This window comes from Nerophis lumbriciformis, linkage group LG20, assembly GCF_033978685.3.
Source record: "Nerophis lumbriciformis linkage group LG20, RoL_Nlum_v2.1, whole genome shotgun sequence".
NCBI lineage: Eukaryota > Metazoa > Chordata > Actinopteri > Syngnathiformes > Syngnathidae > Nerophis > Nerophis lumbriciformis.
In genome coordinates, this window is record NC_084567.2 from 10,818,425 (window position 1) to 10,836,344 (window position 17,920).

Below are 17,920 nucleotides of genomic sequence, written 5' to 3' on the forward strand. Positions count from 1 at the left end.
CGGGCTGGTGCGGTTTTGATTAAATGTTAGTTCGGGTGGATGGCGGATGGTTGACGACTTTTGTGATGCGGTTGCGGATGAAATAATTGCCTATCCGCGCATCTCTACTGTACAGATAAATATATTGCACTTTTGCATATGCATCCATGTTTATGGATGTATGTTATTTTGTCTTTACATTGCAGCGAGTTAATCAATTTTTGGGGGGAATTGAGGGCATTATTTTAATGCGTTCAAGAGTCTTACGGCCTGAGGGAAGAAGTTATTACAGAACCTGGAGGTTCTGCTACGGAGGCTGCGGAAGGAGGAAGGTACGAATGCAACCTCATACAACTTCTTTCTTCAATTACGGTAAGTCTTTTAATTTTCTTGAATTAAATCTTTTAATTTTCCTGAGGGAACTCTCCTGAAGGAATCAATAAAGTACTATCTATCTATCTATTTATCACCTTTCTTATCAACATGCTGGCACTAGTTATATCCATACTTGCCAACCTTGAGACCTCCGATTTCGGGAGGTGTGGATTGGGGGCGTGGTCGGGGGTGGTTGGGGGCGTGGTCGGGGTGGAGCGGTGGTTGGGGGCGTGGTTAAGAGGGGAGGAGTATATTGACAGCTAGAATTCACAAAGTCAAGTATTTCATACATACATATATATATATATATATATATATATATACATCCTGAAAATATGCAAACAAAACTGTGTTTAGATAATTGATACTTCAAACTTGCATAAATAAATATTAAGGAATATAACATAACTTGGCTTCTGAGAGTTTCAAAATGTGATAAATAAAATGCTAAAGTTGTTGATAAACAAGAAATTATTTTAATAATTAAATATGGTCATTTTAAATGAATTATTATGATAATTTAAAATCAAATATGTTTGTTTTAATGTATAATTGTATGGCTGGATGTAATAAGGAGTCACGAAAAAATACAAATAAAAATACTTAATTTTGATGTTTTTAGCAAAATATAGTAAACATTTTTTTTTTTTTTTTTTTTTAAATTAATATATTTATTTTTAGGTAAGATAAACATAATAATACAATTTATCTCTAGTCTGGATGATTTAGTTCTTGTCACCCTGTTGTCCTCCCGTCATGAAAAAAGGCTGTCCTCACTCAGGTCTGCATGGAGCTGGAGGGGGCGTGGCTTCCAGCTCCGGCTGTAAATCGGGAGATTTTCGGGAGAATATTTGTCCCGGGAGGTTTTCGGGAGAGGCGCTGAATTTCGGGAGTCTCCCAGAAAATTCGGGAGGGTTGGCAAGTATGGTTATATCAAAGAACGCACGCAACTGCACACATTACTTGTTTTACATCAACACATGCACAACAGCTTTACAGCACAACAAGTCACACTGTCGTGACTCCGCAGCCTTACATGTTCTACCAAACTGTCTGGTCACTCCTCCTCACTTTACATCAGCGAGGAATACAGGGTGGAACTAATCCTCAAGGTAATCTGAGTGGCCGGGTACAATAAAAGTGGCGGACTGCAAGCAGCTTTCATAGCGTTTTTAGCACGAGCAAATTCTCTCTCTGCCATGAAGGTGCAAGACCACGCTCTCTACAAAATACCGAAACAGCTTGTCCCTCGGGAGACACTGCTTAGTGTTTTGGAGGAGAATTGCAAGTCAACCATCAGCGCCAGCAGAAGAGCTATAAAGGAATGAAGACGTCGTCAGAGGGGACACCACAGCATATTTCAGCCCTTAGGCTGAAATATGCTGTGGTACTATCAGATAGAAGGTTCCTCCTCGGACCTACTGCAAGTGAAAAAGGGTGTCCCTCAAGGTTCTGTGTCGGGCCCCTTATTATTCACTATTTACATAAATAATCTTGGACAGAATATTCAGAACTCAACTTTCCATTTCTATGCTGATGATACTATCATATACTGCACAGCACCCACTCTTGCTGAGGCTTTTAAATATCTACAACATGCATTTGACAAGAGTACAAGAACAACTTTGCTATCTTCAACTGGTTTTAAATGCAGAGAAAACAAAGTGTATGCTCTTTACCACATCAAAAACTGTAAGATCAGCACTGTGTGAGAACATTTTAACAAGAAATTGGCAACAAATTATGTTAGTATCTGCTTTTAAATATTTAGGATTTTTAATTGATGACCACTTGAGTTTTAAGGAGCACATTCAGTATGTTGTAAAAAAACTGAAACTATTACTGGGATTTTATTATAGAAACAAGTCTTGCTTTTCTTTTACTGTGAAACAGAAATTGGTGGAAACAACCTTTTTAGCTATTATTGACTATGGAGATGTGTTGTACATGAATGCTACTGCTGGTTGTCTCCATAAGCTGGATAGTGTGTACCACGGGGCACTGAGATTCATCACCAACTGCGCTCCCCTTACTCACCATTGTGTGTTATACTCAATGGTTAACTGGACATCTTTATGTGCTCGACGCCTCAATCATTGCTATGTTTTCATCTACAAAACCATTCTGGGTATCACTCCATCTTATCTGTCTTGTCTTTTAACAAAGAAACAAGGAAGTCACAATCTTCGTTCAATGAATGTTCTGCAATTTGTCGTCCCAAAAGTAAGAACTGAACTGGGCAAGAAAGCATTTAGGTTTTCAGCACCGAAGGCTTGGAATAACCTACAATCGAATATTAAACTTCAAACTCTAGTTACGTTGAATGAGTTTAAAGCTTCTGTGAAAGGACTGCAGTCTACCTTGTCTGTATGCACATGTGTCATGTGAGCAAGTTTTAATGTTGTAAATGTGATGTTATATGTATTTGTTTACTGTTTTTAATGTAACCTTGCTGCTGCCCTCTTGGCCAGGTCTCCCTTGGAAAAGAGGTCTTTGATCTCAATGGGATTTTACCTGGTTAAATAAATGCTAATAATAATAAGTCTCACTGCTCAACTGCTGTCTGCAGTTGCCAGTTTGTACATCTGTTTGGATCTTCGCCTCGCCATTTCTGTTTATGCTTTTCAACATCATACAACCTTCCTTGTGGACGTTTCAGGTTTACGATCCTTTTTGCTAAAGCTGTTCTTGTTTTGACCGTTTATCTCCCGTGGTTTCACTCAGCTCCGACTGCAGCCTCCTGGGGTTTTTTTCACTGATATTCTTGCGTCCTGCTGATGTTAAAAAAGTATTCTTACCTCTCCTACCTGGGTGCAGCCTCTAAATACATTCTGACACCTGCACCTGCTCAGTGGTTAGAGTGTCCGCCCTGAGATCGGTAGGTCGTGAGTTCAAACCCCGACCGAGTCATACCAAAGACTATACAAATGGGACCCATTACCTCCCTGCTTGGCACTCAGCATCAAGGGTTGGAATTGGGGGTTAAATCACCAAAAATGATCCCCGGGCACGGCCACCGCTGCTGCGCACTGCTCCCCTCACCTCCCAGGGGGTGATCAAGGGTGATGGGTCAAATGCAGAGAATAATTTCGCCACACCTAGTGTGTGTGTGTGTGTGTGTGACAATCATTGGTACTTTAACTATAATCTCAGCATCAAGGCTAGATTTTGGACAACACACTTCTAAAACTCAATTGTGGCTCTGGCCTGTCTTTAAAATGGGTGAAAAATATTATATTATGGCATCTTTAAAAAGGTCTGAGGCTTTTGCTCACCTCGATGTGTTGGAACATGTATGGATGGTTGCAGATCTTCTTCAGCTGCATGATGGTGTTCATCAAGGTCTTTGCGCCTCCTTTACCCTGAGACAATGAAAATACAAACACATGACATCCTCAAGCAAAGCAACATTTCTAACAAAGTCTACTGCTTATTAAAGAGACACTTTGAGTTGGTAGCATGTATTGTATAGCATGTGGCTGTACATCTAATCCATTTGTCATGCATTAGCAAAGGGTTTAACCTATTTTGTCACTTGTATGACCATGAGGAGTGGAATTACCTCCAACATTGACCACTGGTGACAGTTTAAACTTGAAACTGTTGAGCTCCGATGCTCAGAGGTTCCATTGTATTTGCAGTAACACTCTAACACTTAACCCTTGTGTGGTGTTCGGGTCTGTGGGACCCGTTTCCATTTTTTATTAAAAGAAAAATGATACAATTAATTCATTTTTCAAACTGAGACTCACTGACTTTGGCTCATTTTCTGTGAAGAACATATATCAGAATACATATTTAATGACCACACTCCATACACCCCCCCTACACATTTCTATTACATATAAGATGTCCGGGTCCACTGGACCCGGGGCTAATAGAAGTGTGGAAATTGATGTTCTGTGTACCACAACACACACACACACACACACACACACACACACACACACACACACACACACACACACACACACACACACACACACACACACACACACACACACACACACACACACACACACAGCAGGCCTAGACAGGAGGAGGACAGAGTTTAGGTACACAGAACATCAGAGGGTCAAATGTGCGAGAAAATGAGAGCAGACAATGTTGACAAACAATGTTGCAACCTTGTGTGGGAACCGTAGATGCAGAAACACAAAAGGAGAATCCCTGTGGGATGCAGAAACTGGCAGAGAAATTTTCCGTGCAACGTTCATATTGTTGTTACTCAGCCAGCGTTTGTGGGTCTGATGGACCCGTTGCATTTTGTGGCTTTTAATGCCTCACAGTCAAACACTTTTATGTTAAAATACTGAACAGATGTTTGTTGGAATAAGGTCTGTTCAGTATTTTGACATAAAAGTGTTTGATTGTGAGGCATTAAAAGCCACAAAATGCAACGGGTCCATCAGACCCACAAAGGCTGGTTGAGTAACAACAATATGAACATTACACAAGGGTTAAGCTGATATGTGATGCAATCTTCCTGATGCTGTCACTGTCTTTAGATTTTTTTAAAAAGCCCGGTTTTTTTGGACAACTTTGCTTTAAGAGCTTCTGATGTCACAAACATAAGCAAAAATGCAAAAAACATTCATGGTCCCTGCGGGTCTCACAGCCTGAGGTGTCGCCATGACGCCCTCTTTGTCACACTGACAGCTACAAGAGGGGCGTCAGCTTGATTGTACCTTCTTGTCTTTTTCTGAGCCGTCTGTGAGGAGGATGCCTTTCTGCATGTGCCTGTACAGAACCTTCTGGATGGCCGACATGTCACATTTGATGACATACTCCACCTGTGCAAAGAGGCGATGAAAACAAGAGTTGACAGTCATTCTTCTCACTCCTCTTATAGGCAACGACGGACTGTCAATCAATTCAGTTCATGAATTATCCAAAGTTTTTAAGTAACAACAATCATCTCTCGTGTTGATCTTGTCAGCTTAAAAAAAAGTGATTCCCATTTTCCAGAAGAGATGGCAGCCGCGTGAATCTTCCTTATCTGTGATGACAATTACACCCGACGAATGTCAGATAGAAAATGCTACCCTTGGCGCATGATGTCATCTTAAGTACTGTTATGAACACAAAAAAGTGAACATGATCCCTGTAAAACGTATGTTTGAATCCTTCCTATTCCATCAAGAAGTGCGTTAGTATGGCAGTTTAAATGGCTCCAGTTGAAATGTGTTTATATGTACATCAGTGAAAAGGTAGAGCACTTTAAAGGCCTACTGAAACCCACTACTACCGACCACGCAGTCTGATAGTTTATATATCAATGATGAAATCTTAACATTGCAACACATGCCAATACGGCCGGGTTACTAAAGTGCAATTTTAAATTTTGCGCGAAATATCCTGCTGAAAACGTCTCGGTATGATGACGTCAGCGCGTGACGTCACGGATTGTAGAGGACATTTTGGGACAGCATGGTGGCCAGCTATTAAGTCGTCTGTTTTCATCGCAAAATTCCACAGTATTCTGGACATCTGTGTTGATGAATCTTTTGCAATTTGTTCAATGAACAATGGAGACAGCAAAGAAGAAAGCTGTAGGTGGGAAGCGGTGTATTGCGGCAGGTGTTGTGCCGGATAACGCACCCCCGCCGTAGAATGCACCTCTTGACTGTTGTGCCGGATAACACAGCCGGTGTTTCATTAGCCTGTGGAGAACTGGGACAACAGAGACTCTTACCAGGAGGACTTTGAGTTGGATGCGCAGACACGGTACCGTGAGTACGCATGCAGCTGCGGCTTCCAAACATTTGATCGCTTGCCCGTACGTGCGTGCCGCTATGTGCATGTCACCTACGTAACTTTGGGGACTTTGGGGAAATATATGTGCTGTATGAACTTTGGGGAGGTGAACGGTACTTTGGGCTGTGGGATTGAGTGTGTTGTGCAGGTGTTTGAGTTGTATTGGCGGGTTATATGGACGGGAGGGGGGAGGTGTTTGTTATGCGGGATTAATTTGTGGCATATTAAATATAAGCCTGGTTGTGTTGTGGCTAATAGAGTATATATATGTCTTGTGTTTATTTACTGTTTTAGTAATTCCCAGCTGAATATCAGGTCCCACCCGCCTCTCACAGCATCTTCCCTATCTGAATCGCTCCCACTGCCCTCTAGTCCTTCACTCTCACTTTCCTCATCCACAAATCTTTCATCCTCGCTCAAATTAATGGGGAAATCGTCGCTTTCTCGGTCCGAATCGCTCTCGCTACTGGTGGCCATGATTGTAAACAATGTGCAGATGTGAGGAGCTCCACAACCTGTGACGTCACGCTACTCGTCTGCTACTTCCGGTACAGACAAGGCTTTTTTATCAGCGACCGAAAGTTGCGAACTTTATCGTCGATGTTCTCTACTAAATCCTTTCAGCAAAAATGTCGCGAAATGATCAAGTATGACACATAGAATGGACCTGCTATCCCCGTTTAAATAAGAAAATCGCATTTCAGTAGGCCTTTAAGGGAGGCACAGTAGCGTGAAAGCAACTTTTTTTCTTTTTTTTTTAATCTGCTAACAGAATGGTGCAGTAAAGCAAACACACATCACAGCAATGTGCACAGTGCGCATGATGATGATTATTTTATTTTGGTTTATCAGAGGTATTCAAATAAATTGAAATAAGAGCAGTTATTCCTCTTGCAAAGGTGTAGAACATCCTAATGTCCAAGGTGCGTTATGTCTTTCTTTTCATGCCTCTGAACTAGAGCTGGAAATATTTTATTTGATATTTAAATGCGAACCGCACTTTTTTAAAAACATTTTGCCGATCGTTGACAATTAATAAGAGGGGACGAGAACACACGTCTTTTATTTTTTTTAAGATTCTAAAGATGATTACAAAAAATGCTTGCAAGATGCGGCTAATGGGAGTCGCCGTTGTAGCCTTCAAAGCCCTCTAAGACAACTTCAAAACCCTCCATCAAACTTTAAATACACACTGCAACGAACGGGACAAGCGGTAGAAAATGGATGGATGGATGGAAGTTTATATATAATGTAGTAACAGTCACATTCATGACAATATGCAATATGTACAATTTTTACCGTATTTTGGTCATTTTAAGCAATATCGGATCTTATTGCCTCAGCGCAATTATTTCCGTTCCCATACACTGCAAAAAGTCAGTGTTGTGTAAATGTATCAATGCATGCTTTAAGTACATTATGCTTGTGTAAGGTACTTTTTTTGAAACCGTTATTTTGTTATTGCAGTCAGACTGGATGTTGCGCAGAGCTGTATTATTGTGAAGGGGGGGGAAGTGTGTTGCTGATGGGAAGCCTCAAGCAGATGACTTGATTGAGGCTATTAAAAAAATAAATAAAAGAGAGAGCCTTTCAAGTTGCCACTGCAGTCCTGTTTGTACATTGATTTGTACATTGGTGATGTTGTTTACAACAACACAAGCAGGTGAGATGGATTGTTCTGCTAGCTTTAGCTTCGTAGTTTAGTTGTAATCTTTGTTTCAAGTGGCCGTTTCGACATGGTTTAGTTCAGGACGGTACCGGACAAATTATTTTCTGAAACAAATGTTCCTTCTCCTCACAATGACAACATTTCAATCACATTTATGTCAATTTTCCTTATATTCTGCCTTTTGGCCGATTATGTGATTCCGTCCGCGGTCACATTAACGAGGAATTTATATGGCCTTAGTTTTTTTTGTTGAGTTGATTGATTATTGATTTGGCATACTAGTGCTGCGTCAAATAAAAAGTAGCAAACATGGTGAGATCCCAAACTTCGAGTCCACGTGGTCGTTTTCACTATCGCTCACTCATCCGTTTTACAAGTTTAGTCACTTGCATGCACATTCGAAATGGAGATTAAAATTCTATTAATTGTCCAGCCCACCTCTGAGTGTATGTGCCAGACTAGGTTTGTGCTTTCAGAGGAAAGATTGCTCGTCGTTTCTCTGGGAGTCCTTTTGTGTATGTGTTTTCTTCTTTGACCGACAAACAATTTTTATTTTATGTAATTAATACGGGGGCGGTACCTCTGGATTGGCAGACCGGAGTGGTGGTTCCTCTCTTTAAGAAGGGGAACCGGAGGGTGTGTTCCAACTATCGTGGGATCACCCTCCTCAGCCTTCCCGGTAAGGTCTATTCAGGTGTACTGGAGAGGAGGCTACGCCGGATAGTCGAACCTCGGATTCAGGAGGAACAGTGTGGTTTTCGTCCTGGTCGTGGAACTGTGGACCAGCTCTATACTCTCGGCAGGGTCCTTGAGGGTGCATGGGAGTTTGCCCAACCAGTCTACATGTGCTTTGTGGACTTGGAGAAGGCATTCGACCGTGTACCCCGGGAAGTCCTGTGGGGAGTGCTCAGAGAGTATGGAGTAACGGACTGTCTTATTGTGGCAGTTCGCTCCCTGTATGATCAGTGTCAGAGCTTGGTCCGCATTGCCGGCAGTAAGTCGGACACGTTTCCAGTGAGGGTTGGACTCCGCCAAGGCTGCCCTTTGTCACCGATTCTGTTCATAACCTTTATGGACAGAATTTCTAGGCGCAGTCAGGGCGTTGAGGGGATCTGGTTTGGTGGCTGCAGGATTAGGTCACTGCTATTTGCAGATGATGTGGTCCTGATGGCTTCCTCCGGCCAAGATCTTCAGCTCTCACTGGATCGGTTCGCAGCCGAGTGTGAAGCGACTGGGATGGGAATCAGCACCTCCAAGTCCGAGTCCATGGTTCTCTCCCGGAAAAGGGTGGAGTGCCATCTCCGGGTTGGGGAGGAGATATTGCCCCAAGTGGAGGAGTTCAAGTACCTCGGAGTCTTGTTCACGAGTGGGGGAAGAGTGGATCGTGAGATCGACAGGCGGATCGGTGCGGCGTCTTCAGTAATGCGGACGCTGTATCGATCCGTTGTGGTGAAGAAGGAGCTGAGCCGGAAGGCAAAGCTCTCAATTTACCGGTCGATCTACGTTCCCATCCTCACCTATGGTCATGAGCTTTGGGTCATGACCGAAAGGACAAGATCACGGGTACAAGCGGCCGAAATGAGTTTCCTCCGCCAAGTGGCGGGGCTCTCCCTTAGAGATAGGGTGAGAAGCTCTGTCATTCGGGGGGAGCTCAAAGTAAAGCCGCTGCTCCTCCACATCGAGAGGAGCCAGATGAGGTGGTTCGGGCATCTGGTCAGGATGCCACCCGAACGCCTCCCTAGGAAGGTGTTTCGGGCACGTCCGACCGGTAGGAGGCCACGGGGAAGACCCAGGACACGCTGGGAAGACTATCTCTCCCGGCTGGCCTGGGAACGCCTCGGGATCCCCCGGGAGGAGCTGGACGAAGTGGCTGGGGAGAGGGAAGTCTGGGCTTCCCTGCTTAAGCTGCTGCCCCCGCGACCCGACCTCGGATAAGCGGAAGACGATGGATGGATGGATGGATGGTAATTAATAATTGTGAAAAATAGACTTTTTTCATGTGTTCTGTTAAACCACTGATGGTAACATACGCTGTTGCTGTATTTTTAAGTGTTATGTTAACTTTGAGCTACTTTAAAGTCATGTCAAGTCTATAAAAGCTTTGCCAGTCAAAATTGAAGTGTCTCGTTAAAACTTTAAATATTTAAAGAAATTATTAACTAGGGGTTTAGGTCCGTATAAGAAGGTGCCTGAGGCGTTTTTTTTAACCCCTGTGTATTGTATGGACAAAAGACTCTTAGCTAAATAATTAACCAATCAGATGTTTTTGGCTCCTCCCTTTGGACAACTGTATGCATCTAACTCTGTGTTCGGAGAAGGTATTTTTCTGCACACAGCGAGGTCAATTAAGGCATGCTTGGATGAGTCTGGTGAGAAATACGGCCATCAATCACCTGTGGGCCATGATTGTGAGGCAACAGTCCATTTCACCACCCTCGTAAATTGACAACAAAAAAGTCCAATGGACTGAAATAGAAAGTTTCCCCAGACGAGTGGAAGCTGTTCAAGCTGTAAAGGGTAGAGAATATCCATATTTAATGCTGTTGTATAAGTGTAATGGCCAATGACCATTCTTTCCCCTACATTAATTATTTTTTGCAGCCTTCAAGTGGAACTGCACTTTGTTTGGAATTTAGTCTATTATTCACAATCCCTATGTACAAACCCTGTTTCCATATGAGTTGGGAAATTGTTTTAGATGTAAATATAAACGGAATACAATGATTTGCAAATCCTTTTCAACCCATATTCAATTGAATGCACTACAAAGACAAGATATTTGATGTTCAAACTCATAAACTTTATTTTTTTTTTTTGCAAATAATAATTAACTTAGAATTTCATGGCTGCAACACGTGCCAAAGTAGTTGGGAAAGGGCATGTTCACCACTGTGTTACATGGCCTTTCCTTTTAACAACACTCAGTAAACGTTTGGGAACTGAGGAGACACATTTTTTAAGCTTCTCAGGTGGAATTCTTTCCCATTCTTGCTTGATGTACAGCTTAAGTTGTTCAACAGTCCGGGGGTCTCCGTTGTGGTATTTTAGGCTTCATAATGCGCCACACATTTTCAATGGGAGACAGGTCTGGACTACAGGCAGGCCAGTCTAGTACCCGCACTCTTTTACTATGAAGCCACGTTGATGTAACACGTGGCTTGGCATTGTCTTGCTGAAATAAGCAGGGGCGTCCATGGTAACGTTGCTTGGATGGCAACATATGTTGCTCCAAAACCTGTATGTACCTTTCAGCATTAATGGCGCCTTAACAGATGTGTAAGTTACCCATGTCTTGGGCACTAATACACCCCCATACCATCACAGATGCTGGCTTTTCAACTTTGCGCCTATAACAATCCGGATGGTTCTTTTCCTCTTTGGTCCGGAGGACACGACGTCCACAGTTTCCAAAAACAATTTGAAATGTGGACTCGTCAGACCACAGAACACTTTTCCACTTTGTATCAGTCCATCTTAGATGAGCTCAGGCCCAGCGAAGCCGACGGCGTTTCTGGGTGTTGTTGATAAATGGTTTTCGCCTTGCATAGGAGAGTTTTAACTTGCACTTACCGATGTAGCGACCAACTGTAGTTACCAACAGTGGGTTTCTGAAGTGTTTCTGAGCCCATGTGGTGATATCCTTTACACACTGATGTCACTTGTTGATGCAGTACAGCCTGAGGGATCGAAGGTCACGGGCTTAGCTGCTTACGTGCAGTGATTTCTCCAGATTCTCTGAACCCTTTGATGATATTACGGACCGTAGATGGTGAAATCCCTAAATTCCTTGCAATAGCTGGTTGAGAAAGGTTTTTCTTAAACTGTTCAACAATTTGCTCACGCATTTGTTGACAAAGCGGTGACCCTCGCTCCATCCCTGTTTGTGAATGACTGAGCATTTCATGGAATCTACTTTTATACCCAATCATGGCACCCACCTGTTCCCAATTTGCCTGTTCACCTGTGGGATGTTCCAAATAAGTGTTTGATGAGCATTCCTCAACTTTATCAGTATTTATTGCCACCTTTCCCAACTTCTTTGTCACGTGTTGCTGGCATCAAATTCTAAAGTTAATGATTATTTGCAAAAAAAAAAAATGTTTATCAGTCTGAACATCAAATATGTTGTCTTTGTAGCATATTCAACTGAATATGGGTTGAAAATGATTTGCAAATCATTGTATTCCGTTTATATTTACATCTAACACAATTTCCCAACTCATATGGAAACGGGGTTTGTATAACCCATTTACCATTTATCTCAGTCGATGGCTAAATTAAAGCCACTGAATATGTGTACGCTTTATGATCCGATTAGTCGACTAATCATTAAGCTAGTCCATGACAAATCGACGAACAAAATAGTCGTTAGTTGTAGCCCTAATTTGCAAGAACCGTATTCGCCAAATAAAAAAGGTGATTCCTCACCTTCTCCGGCAGCTGAGACTCCACCTCTTTCTTTAGGCGGCGAAGCAGGAAGGGACGGAGCACTTTGTGCAGGCGGCGAATAATCAGGATGGTCTCCTCCTCATTCAGGTCAACCTGAACAAAGTCACACGTTTGTTTTTAGAGGGGAAACTTCTTGATGTATTTTACATGAGAGCTATGCATGGATCCTGCTTTTTGCCTGAGGGTGAAGTCTTAAGGCAAGGTCCTCTCCTTGCCAAGGGCTAAAGCTTGCAGTTAGACTGATGCTTTATTGATTCATTTATTTGTTAATACATGTGCCTTGAGCAACAACTACATTTTAGTTTGTACAGTTTGCTTGAATGCAACACTTTGAGAATGTGTAGGAACTTCCAAACACGTACCCTCTCCCCCGTCATGGCGAAGGGGGCGTTGAACCACTGCTCAAAGGTAGTGCAGCTCTTAAAGATGGTGGGCAGCAGAAAGTTGAGCAGCGCCCACAGCTCGGGCAGTTTGTTCTGCAGTGGCGTGCCGGTGAGGAGGAGGCGGCGGGGGGCCACGTAGTGAGTATTCAGCACCTGGGTCAGCTTGCAGTGGTGATTCTTCATGCGGTGACCCTCGTCCACAATCATGTACTTCCAGCGGATCTGCGACAAAGGGATCCATTTAATTGTTTCCACACCATTACAGCTAAAAAAAAGAGACGTTCCTGCTAAGTTCTAAATATACTTGTATTCATACAGAGAGGGTAACCTTTATAGTCAAATGCTGCTGCTTAACAGGGTTTGAAAATTGTCCCCATAAAAAATAACAAAAATATAAATAATGTGTTCCACATAGGGCTGGGCGATATATCGAATATACTCGATACATCGCGGGTTTGTCTCTGTGCGATATAGAAAATGACTATATCGTGATATTCGAGTATACATTCTCACGCAGTGGCTTTTAGCTGCGGGCATTAAAGGGGAACATTATCACCAGACCTATGTAAGCGTCAATATATACCTTGATGTTGCAGAAAAAAGACCATATATTTTTTTAACTGATTTCCGAACTCTAAATGGGTGAATTTTGGTGAATTAAACGCCTTTCTAATATTCGCTCTCGGAGCGATGACGTCACAACGTGGCGTCACATCGGAAAGCAATCCGCCATTTTCTCAAACACCGAGTCAAATCAGCTCTGTTATTTTCCGTTTTTTCGACTGTTTTCCGTACCTTGGAGACATCATGCCTCGTCGGTGTGTTGTCGGAGGGTGTAACAACACGAACAGGGACGGATTCAAGTTGCACCAGTGGCCCAAAGATGCGAAAGTGGCAAGAAATTGGACGTTTGTTCCGCACACTTTACCGACGAAAGCTATGCTACGACAGAGATGGCAAGAATGTGTGGATATCCTGCGACACTCAAAGCAGATGCATTTCCAACGATAAAGTCAAAGAAATCTGCCGCCAGACCCCCATTGAATCTGCCGGAGTGTGTGAGCAATTCAGGGACAAAGGACCTCGGTAGCACGGCAAGCAATGGCGGCAGTTTGTTCCCGCAGACGAGCGAGCTAAACCCCCTGGATGTCTTGGCTCACACCGTCCCTTATGCCACCGAAGATGATCAAGAGAAGAATATCGACCCTAGCTTCCCTGGCCTGCTGACATCAACTCCAAAACTGGACAGATCAGCTTTCAGGAAAAGAGCGCGGATGAGGGTACGTCTACAGAATATATTAATTGATGAAAATTGGGCTGTCTGCACTCTCAAAGTGCATGTTGTTGCCAAATGTATTTCATATGCTGTAAACCTAGTTCATAGTTGTTAGTTTCCTTTAATGCCAAACAAACACATACCAATCGTTGGTTAGAAGGCGATCGCTGAATTCGTCCTCGCTTTCTCCCGTGTCGCTGGCTGTCGTGTCGTTTTCGTCGGTTTCGCTTGCATACGGTTCAAACCGATATGGCTCAATAGCTTCAGTTTCTTCTTCAATTTCGTTTTCGCTACCTGCCTCCACACTACAACCATCCGTTTCAATACATGCGTAATCTGTTGAATCGCTTAAGCCGCTGAAATCCGAGTCTGAATCCGAGCTAATGTCGCTATAGCTTGCTGTTCTTTCCGCCATGTTTGTTTGTGTTGGCTTCACTATGTGATGTCACAGGAAAATGGACGGGTGTATATAACGATAGTTAAAATTAGGCACTTTGAAGTTTTTTTAGGGATATTGCGTGATGGGTAAAATTTTGAAAAAAACTTCGAAAAATATAATAAGCCACTGGGAACTGATTTTTAATGGTTTTAACCATTCTTAAAGTATGATAATGTTCCCCTTTAAGACTACAGGCTCTTCTCACTCTTTCGTGTCTCTCCTTCGCACATACCTGTCATACGTCCTCACAGAGCAGAGAGGTAGCGGAATGGGTAACATTAGCTGTGATGCTAGCGGAACGGTGCGAGTGGTAATACGAGAAAGAAGGTGCGAATCTGGTAACAAATGGAGGAAGAATTAATTCCCAAGAAAAACAGCACGGGGTCCATCGTCTGGCGGTGGTTTGGCTTCAAGCGGGAAGATGCTGAACAGACAACCGTAATATGTCAAGTAAAAGCGTTGCGACAAAAAGTAGCATTAATGCTAATTCGTAGCATCGTTTGGAAAGTCACCCGCTAGAGAATGAAGAGTGCTTGAAACTCCGCATGTTAACATCTCTGGCCGGTGCCACACCCAACAAAATGCCGAAGCAACACCGTATGAAAAAAATAGTCAAAAACAGAAGGAAATAACGTCCGCAGTAAACTCCCACATAGTGAAGGACATACACTATTTGATTTCTTATTATGCAGCTCATTTTTATTTGACAGTTTTTGAAATATCTTGTGTGACATCATGCACAAAAGTGCACTTTATTTGTTTTAAACTATTGTAGTGGCGTTCTGTACAAAAAGTGCACTTAAATTTAGTGTTGTTTTGATATGTTATCTTAGTGACATCATGCACAAAAGTGCACTAATAGCTTGTTTTAAAATGTCTCTGACAATCTTGCACTTTCTGTTTTGAAATGACATGAATGTTTGTACCACTGCTGAATAACTGTTTAATAAATACAGTTTTGGTAAATTGACTTAGTTGTGATTTCCCTCTCTGCATGAAAGTTTAAAATGAGCATATATTAAAGAAGTATGAAGAAGAATGTTTTAATGTAGACACATAGAATCATCATACTGCTGTGATTATATGCATCAAGTGTTCATTCAAGGCTAAGGCAAAATATGGAGATATATATCGTGTATCGGGACATGGCCTAAAAATATCGAGATATTAATAAAAGGCCATATCGCCCAGCCCTAGTTCCACGGTCGTTCAGTGATAATAAAAAAAAAACCAATAAAACCTTTATATGCTGTACAGCCTGCAATATTCCACGTAAAATGTGTAGCTGTCATACAGGTAGGACTGGTCAATTTCGATTTTGGCTTCTCACAATCATAAAAATAAAAAATTTCACAGAAATGGACATAAATGTGATTGAAATGCTGTCATTGTGAGGAGAAGGAACAATTGTTTGGAAAAATAACGTGACCGGGACCGCTCATTCATCCTCGAAACACTCAACCGCCGAGTCCTGCACTAAACAATGTCAAGACGGCCACTTGAAACAACGATTATGTCTAAACTACGAAGCTAAAGCAAACAAGTACAATCCATACACCCGCAACACATCTCATCTACTTGTGTTGTTGTGAACCACATCATCGATGTAAGATCAATGTACAATCTGGACAGCAGTCGCAACATAAGAGTCTCTTTCTTTTTTCTTTTTTTTTTAAACAAACTCAAGTCGTCTTCTAACTTGTCAAGCTCAAAACAGCAGCACATTTCCCCCCTTCACAATAATGGGGCCTGACTGCGCTAACAAAATAAAGGCTTCAAAAAAGTACCTTACACAAGCATAATGTATTCAAAGCACTTATTGATACATGTACAAACTTATAATGCTCGGACTTAAAGGGGAACATTATCACCAGACCTATGTAAGCGTCAATATATACCTTGATGTTGCAGAAAAAAGACCATATATTTTTTTAACCGATTTCCGAACTCTAAATGGGTGAATTTTGGCGAATTAAACGCCTTTCTAATATTCGCTCTCGGAGCGATGACGTCACAACGTGGCGTCACATCGGGAAGAAATCCGCCATTTTCTCAAACACCGAGTCAAATCAGCTCTGCTATTTTCTGTTTTTTCGACTGTTTTCCGTACCTTGGAGACATCATGCCTCGTCGGTGTGTTGTCGGAGGATGTAACAACACGAACAGGGGGCGGATTCAAGTTGCACCAGTGGCCCAAAGATGCAAAAGTGGCAAGAAATTGGACGTTTGTTCCGCACACTTTACCGACGAAAGCTATGCTACGACAGAGATGGCAAGAATGTGTGGATATCCTGCGACACTCAAAGCAGATGCATTTCCAACGATAAAGTCAAAGAAATCTGCCGCCAGACCCCCATTGAATCTGCCGGAGTGTGTGAGCAATTCAGGGACAAAGGACCTCGGTAGCACGGCAAGCAATGGCGGCAGTTTGTTCCCGCAGACGAGCGAGCTAAACCCCCTGGATGCCTTGGCTCACACCGTCCCTTATGCCACCGAAGATGATCAAGAGAGGAATATCGACCCTAGCTTCCCTGGCCTGCTGACATCAACTCCAAAACTGGACAGATCAGCTTTCAGGAAAAGAGAGTGGATGAGGGTATGTCTACAGAATATATTAATTGATGAAAATTGGGCTGTCTGCACTCTCAAAGTGCATGTTGTTGCCAAATGTATTTCATATGCTGTAAACCTAGTTCATAGTTGTTAGTTTCCTTTAATGCCAAACAAACACATACCAATCGTTGGCTAGAAGGCGATCGCCAAATTCGTCCTCGCTTTCTCCCGTGTCGCTGGCTGTCGTGTCGTTTTCGTCGGTTTCGCTTGCATACGGTTCAAACCGATATGGCTCAATAGCTTCAGTTTCTTCTTCAATTTCGTTTTCGCTACCTGCCTCCACACTACAACCATCCGTTTCAATACATTCGTAATCTGTTGAATCGCTTAAGCCGCTGAAATCCGAGTCTGAATCCGAGCTAATGTCGCTATAGCTTGCTGTTCTTTCCGCCATGTTTGTTTGTGTTGGCTTCACTATGTGACGTCACAGGAAAATGGACGGGTGGTTAAAATCAGGCACTTTGAAGCTTTTTTTTAGGGATATTGCGTGATGGGTAAAATTTTGAAAAAAACTTCGAAAAATATAATAAGCCACTGGGAACTGATTTTTAATGGTTTTAACCATTCTGAAATTGTGATAATGTTCCCCTTTAAAATAGTGGTCAAAATTGTCCAATGATGTACTGCACCAATAAATGTGAGGATTTTTGCATTTAATTAATAAACAATTGATCAAATGTTAAATATGACACTCAAAGCACACACACTATGGTAGTAAAATAAGTGAATAAATATTTTTTCTGGAGAATCTGAATTTTTTTATATTGATATTTACATGTTTTGTTGTTACAATCTTTTTTTTTTACTTTGTTTATTTGTTAGGCATTTATATCCAGCTGTTTGTTTATGTTTTCAAATTAGTAAGTCATTGGTAAATAGGTTATACTTGTATAGCACTTTTCTACCTTCAAGGTACTCAAAGCGCTTTGACACTATTTCCACATTCACCCATTCACACACTGATGGCGGGAGCTCCCATG

At 42.3% G+C, this 17,920-nt stretch overlaps 1 protein-coding gene across 3 annotated transcripts in view; it reads right to left on the minus strand.

The window, feature by feature from the left end:
• The window catches only part of smarca2 (SWI/SNF related BAF chromatin remodeling complex subunit ATPase 2), a 167,431-nt gene that overhangs the window by 63,463 nt on the left and 86,048 nt on the right, over positions 1–17,920 (minus strand). For all 3 annotated transcript variants that reach the window (XM_061980411.1, XM_061980410.1, XM_061980409.1), the window contains exons 19-22: positions 12,592–12,834; positions 12,209–12,322; positions 5,043–5,147; positions 3,630–3,716 (exon numbers count right to left, since the gene is read on the minus strand). In XM_061980411.1, the coding sequence (XP_061836395.1) occupies positions 3,630–3,716; positions 5,043–5,147; positions 12,209–12,322; positions 12,592–12,834 (549 nt within the window). The remainder of the gene's footprint in view (positions 1–3,629; positions 3,717–5,042; positions 5,148–12,208; positions 12,323–12,591; positions 12,835–17,920) is intronic.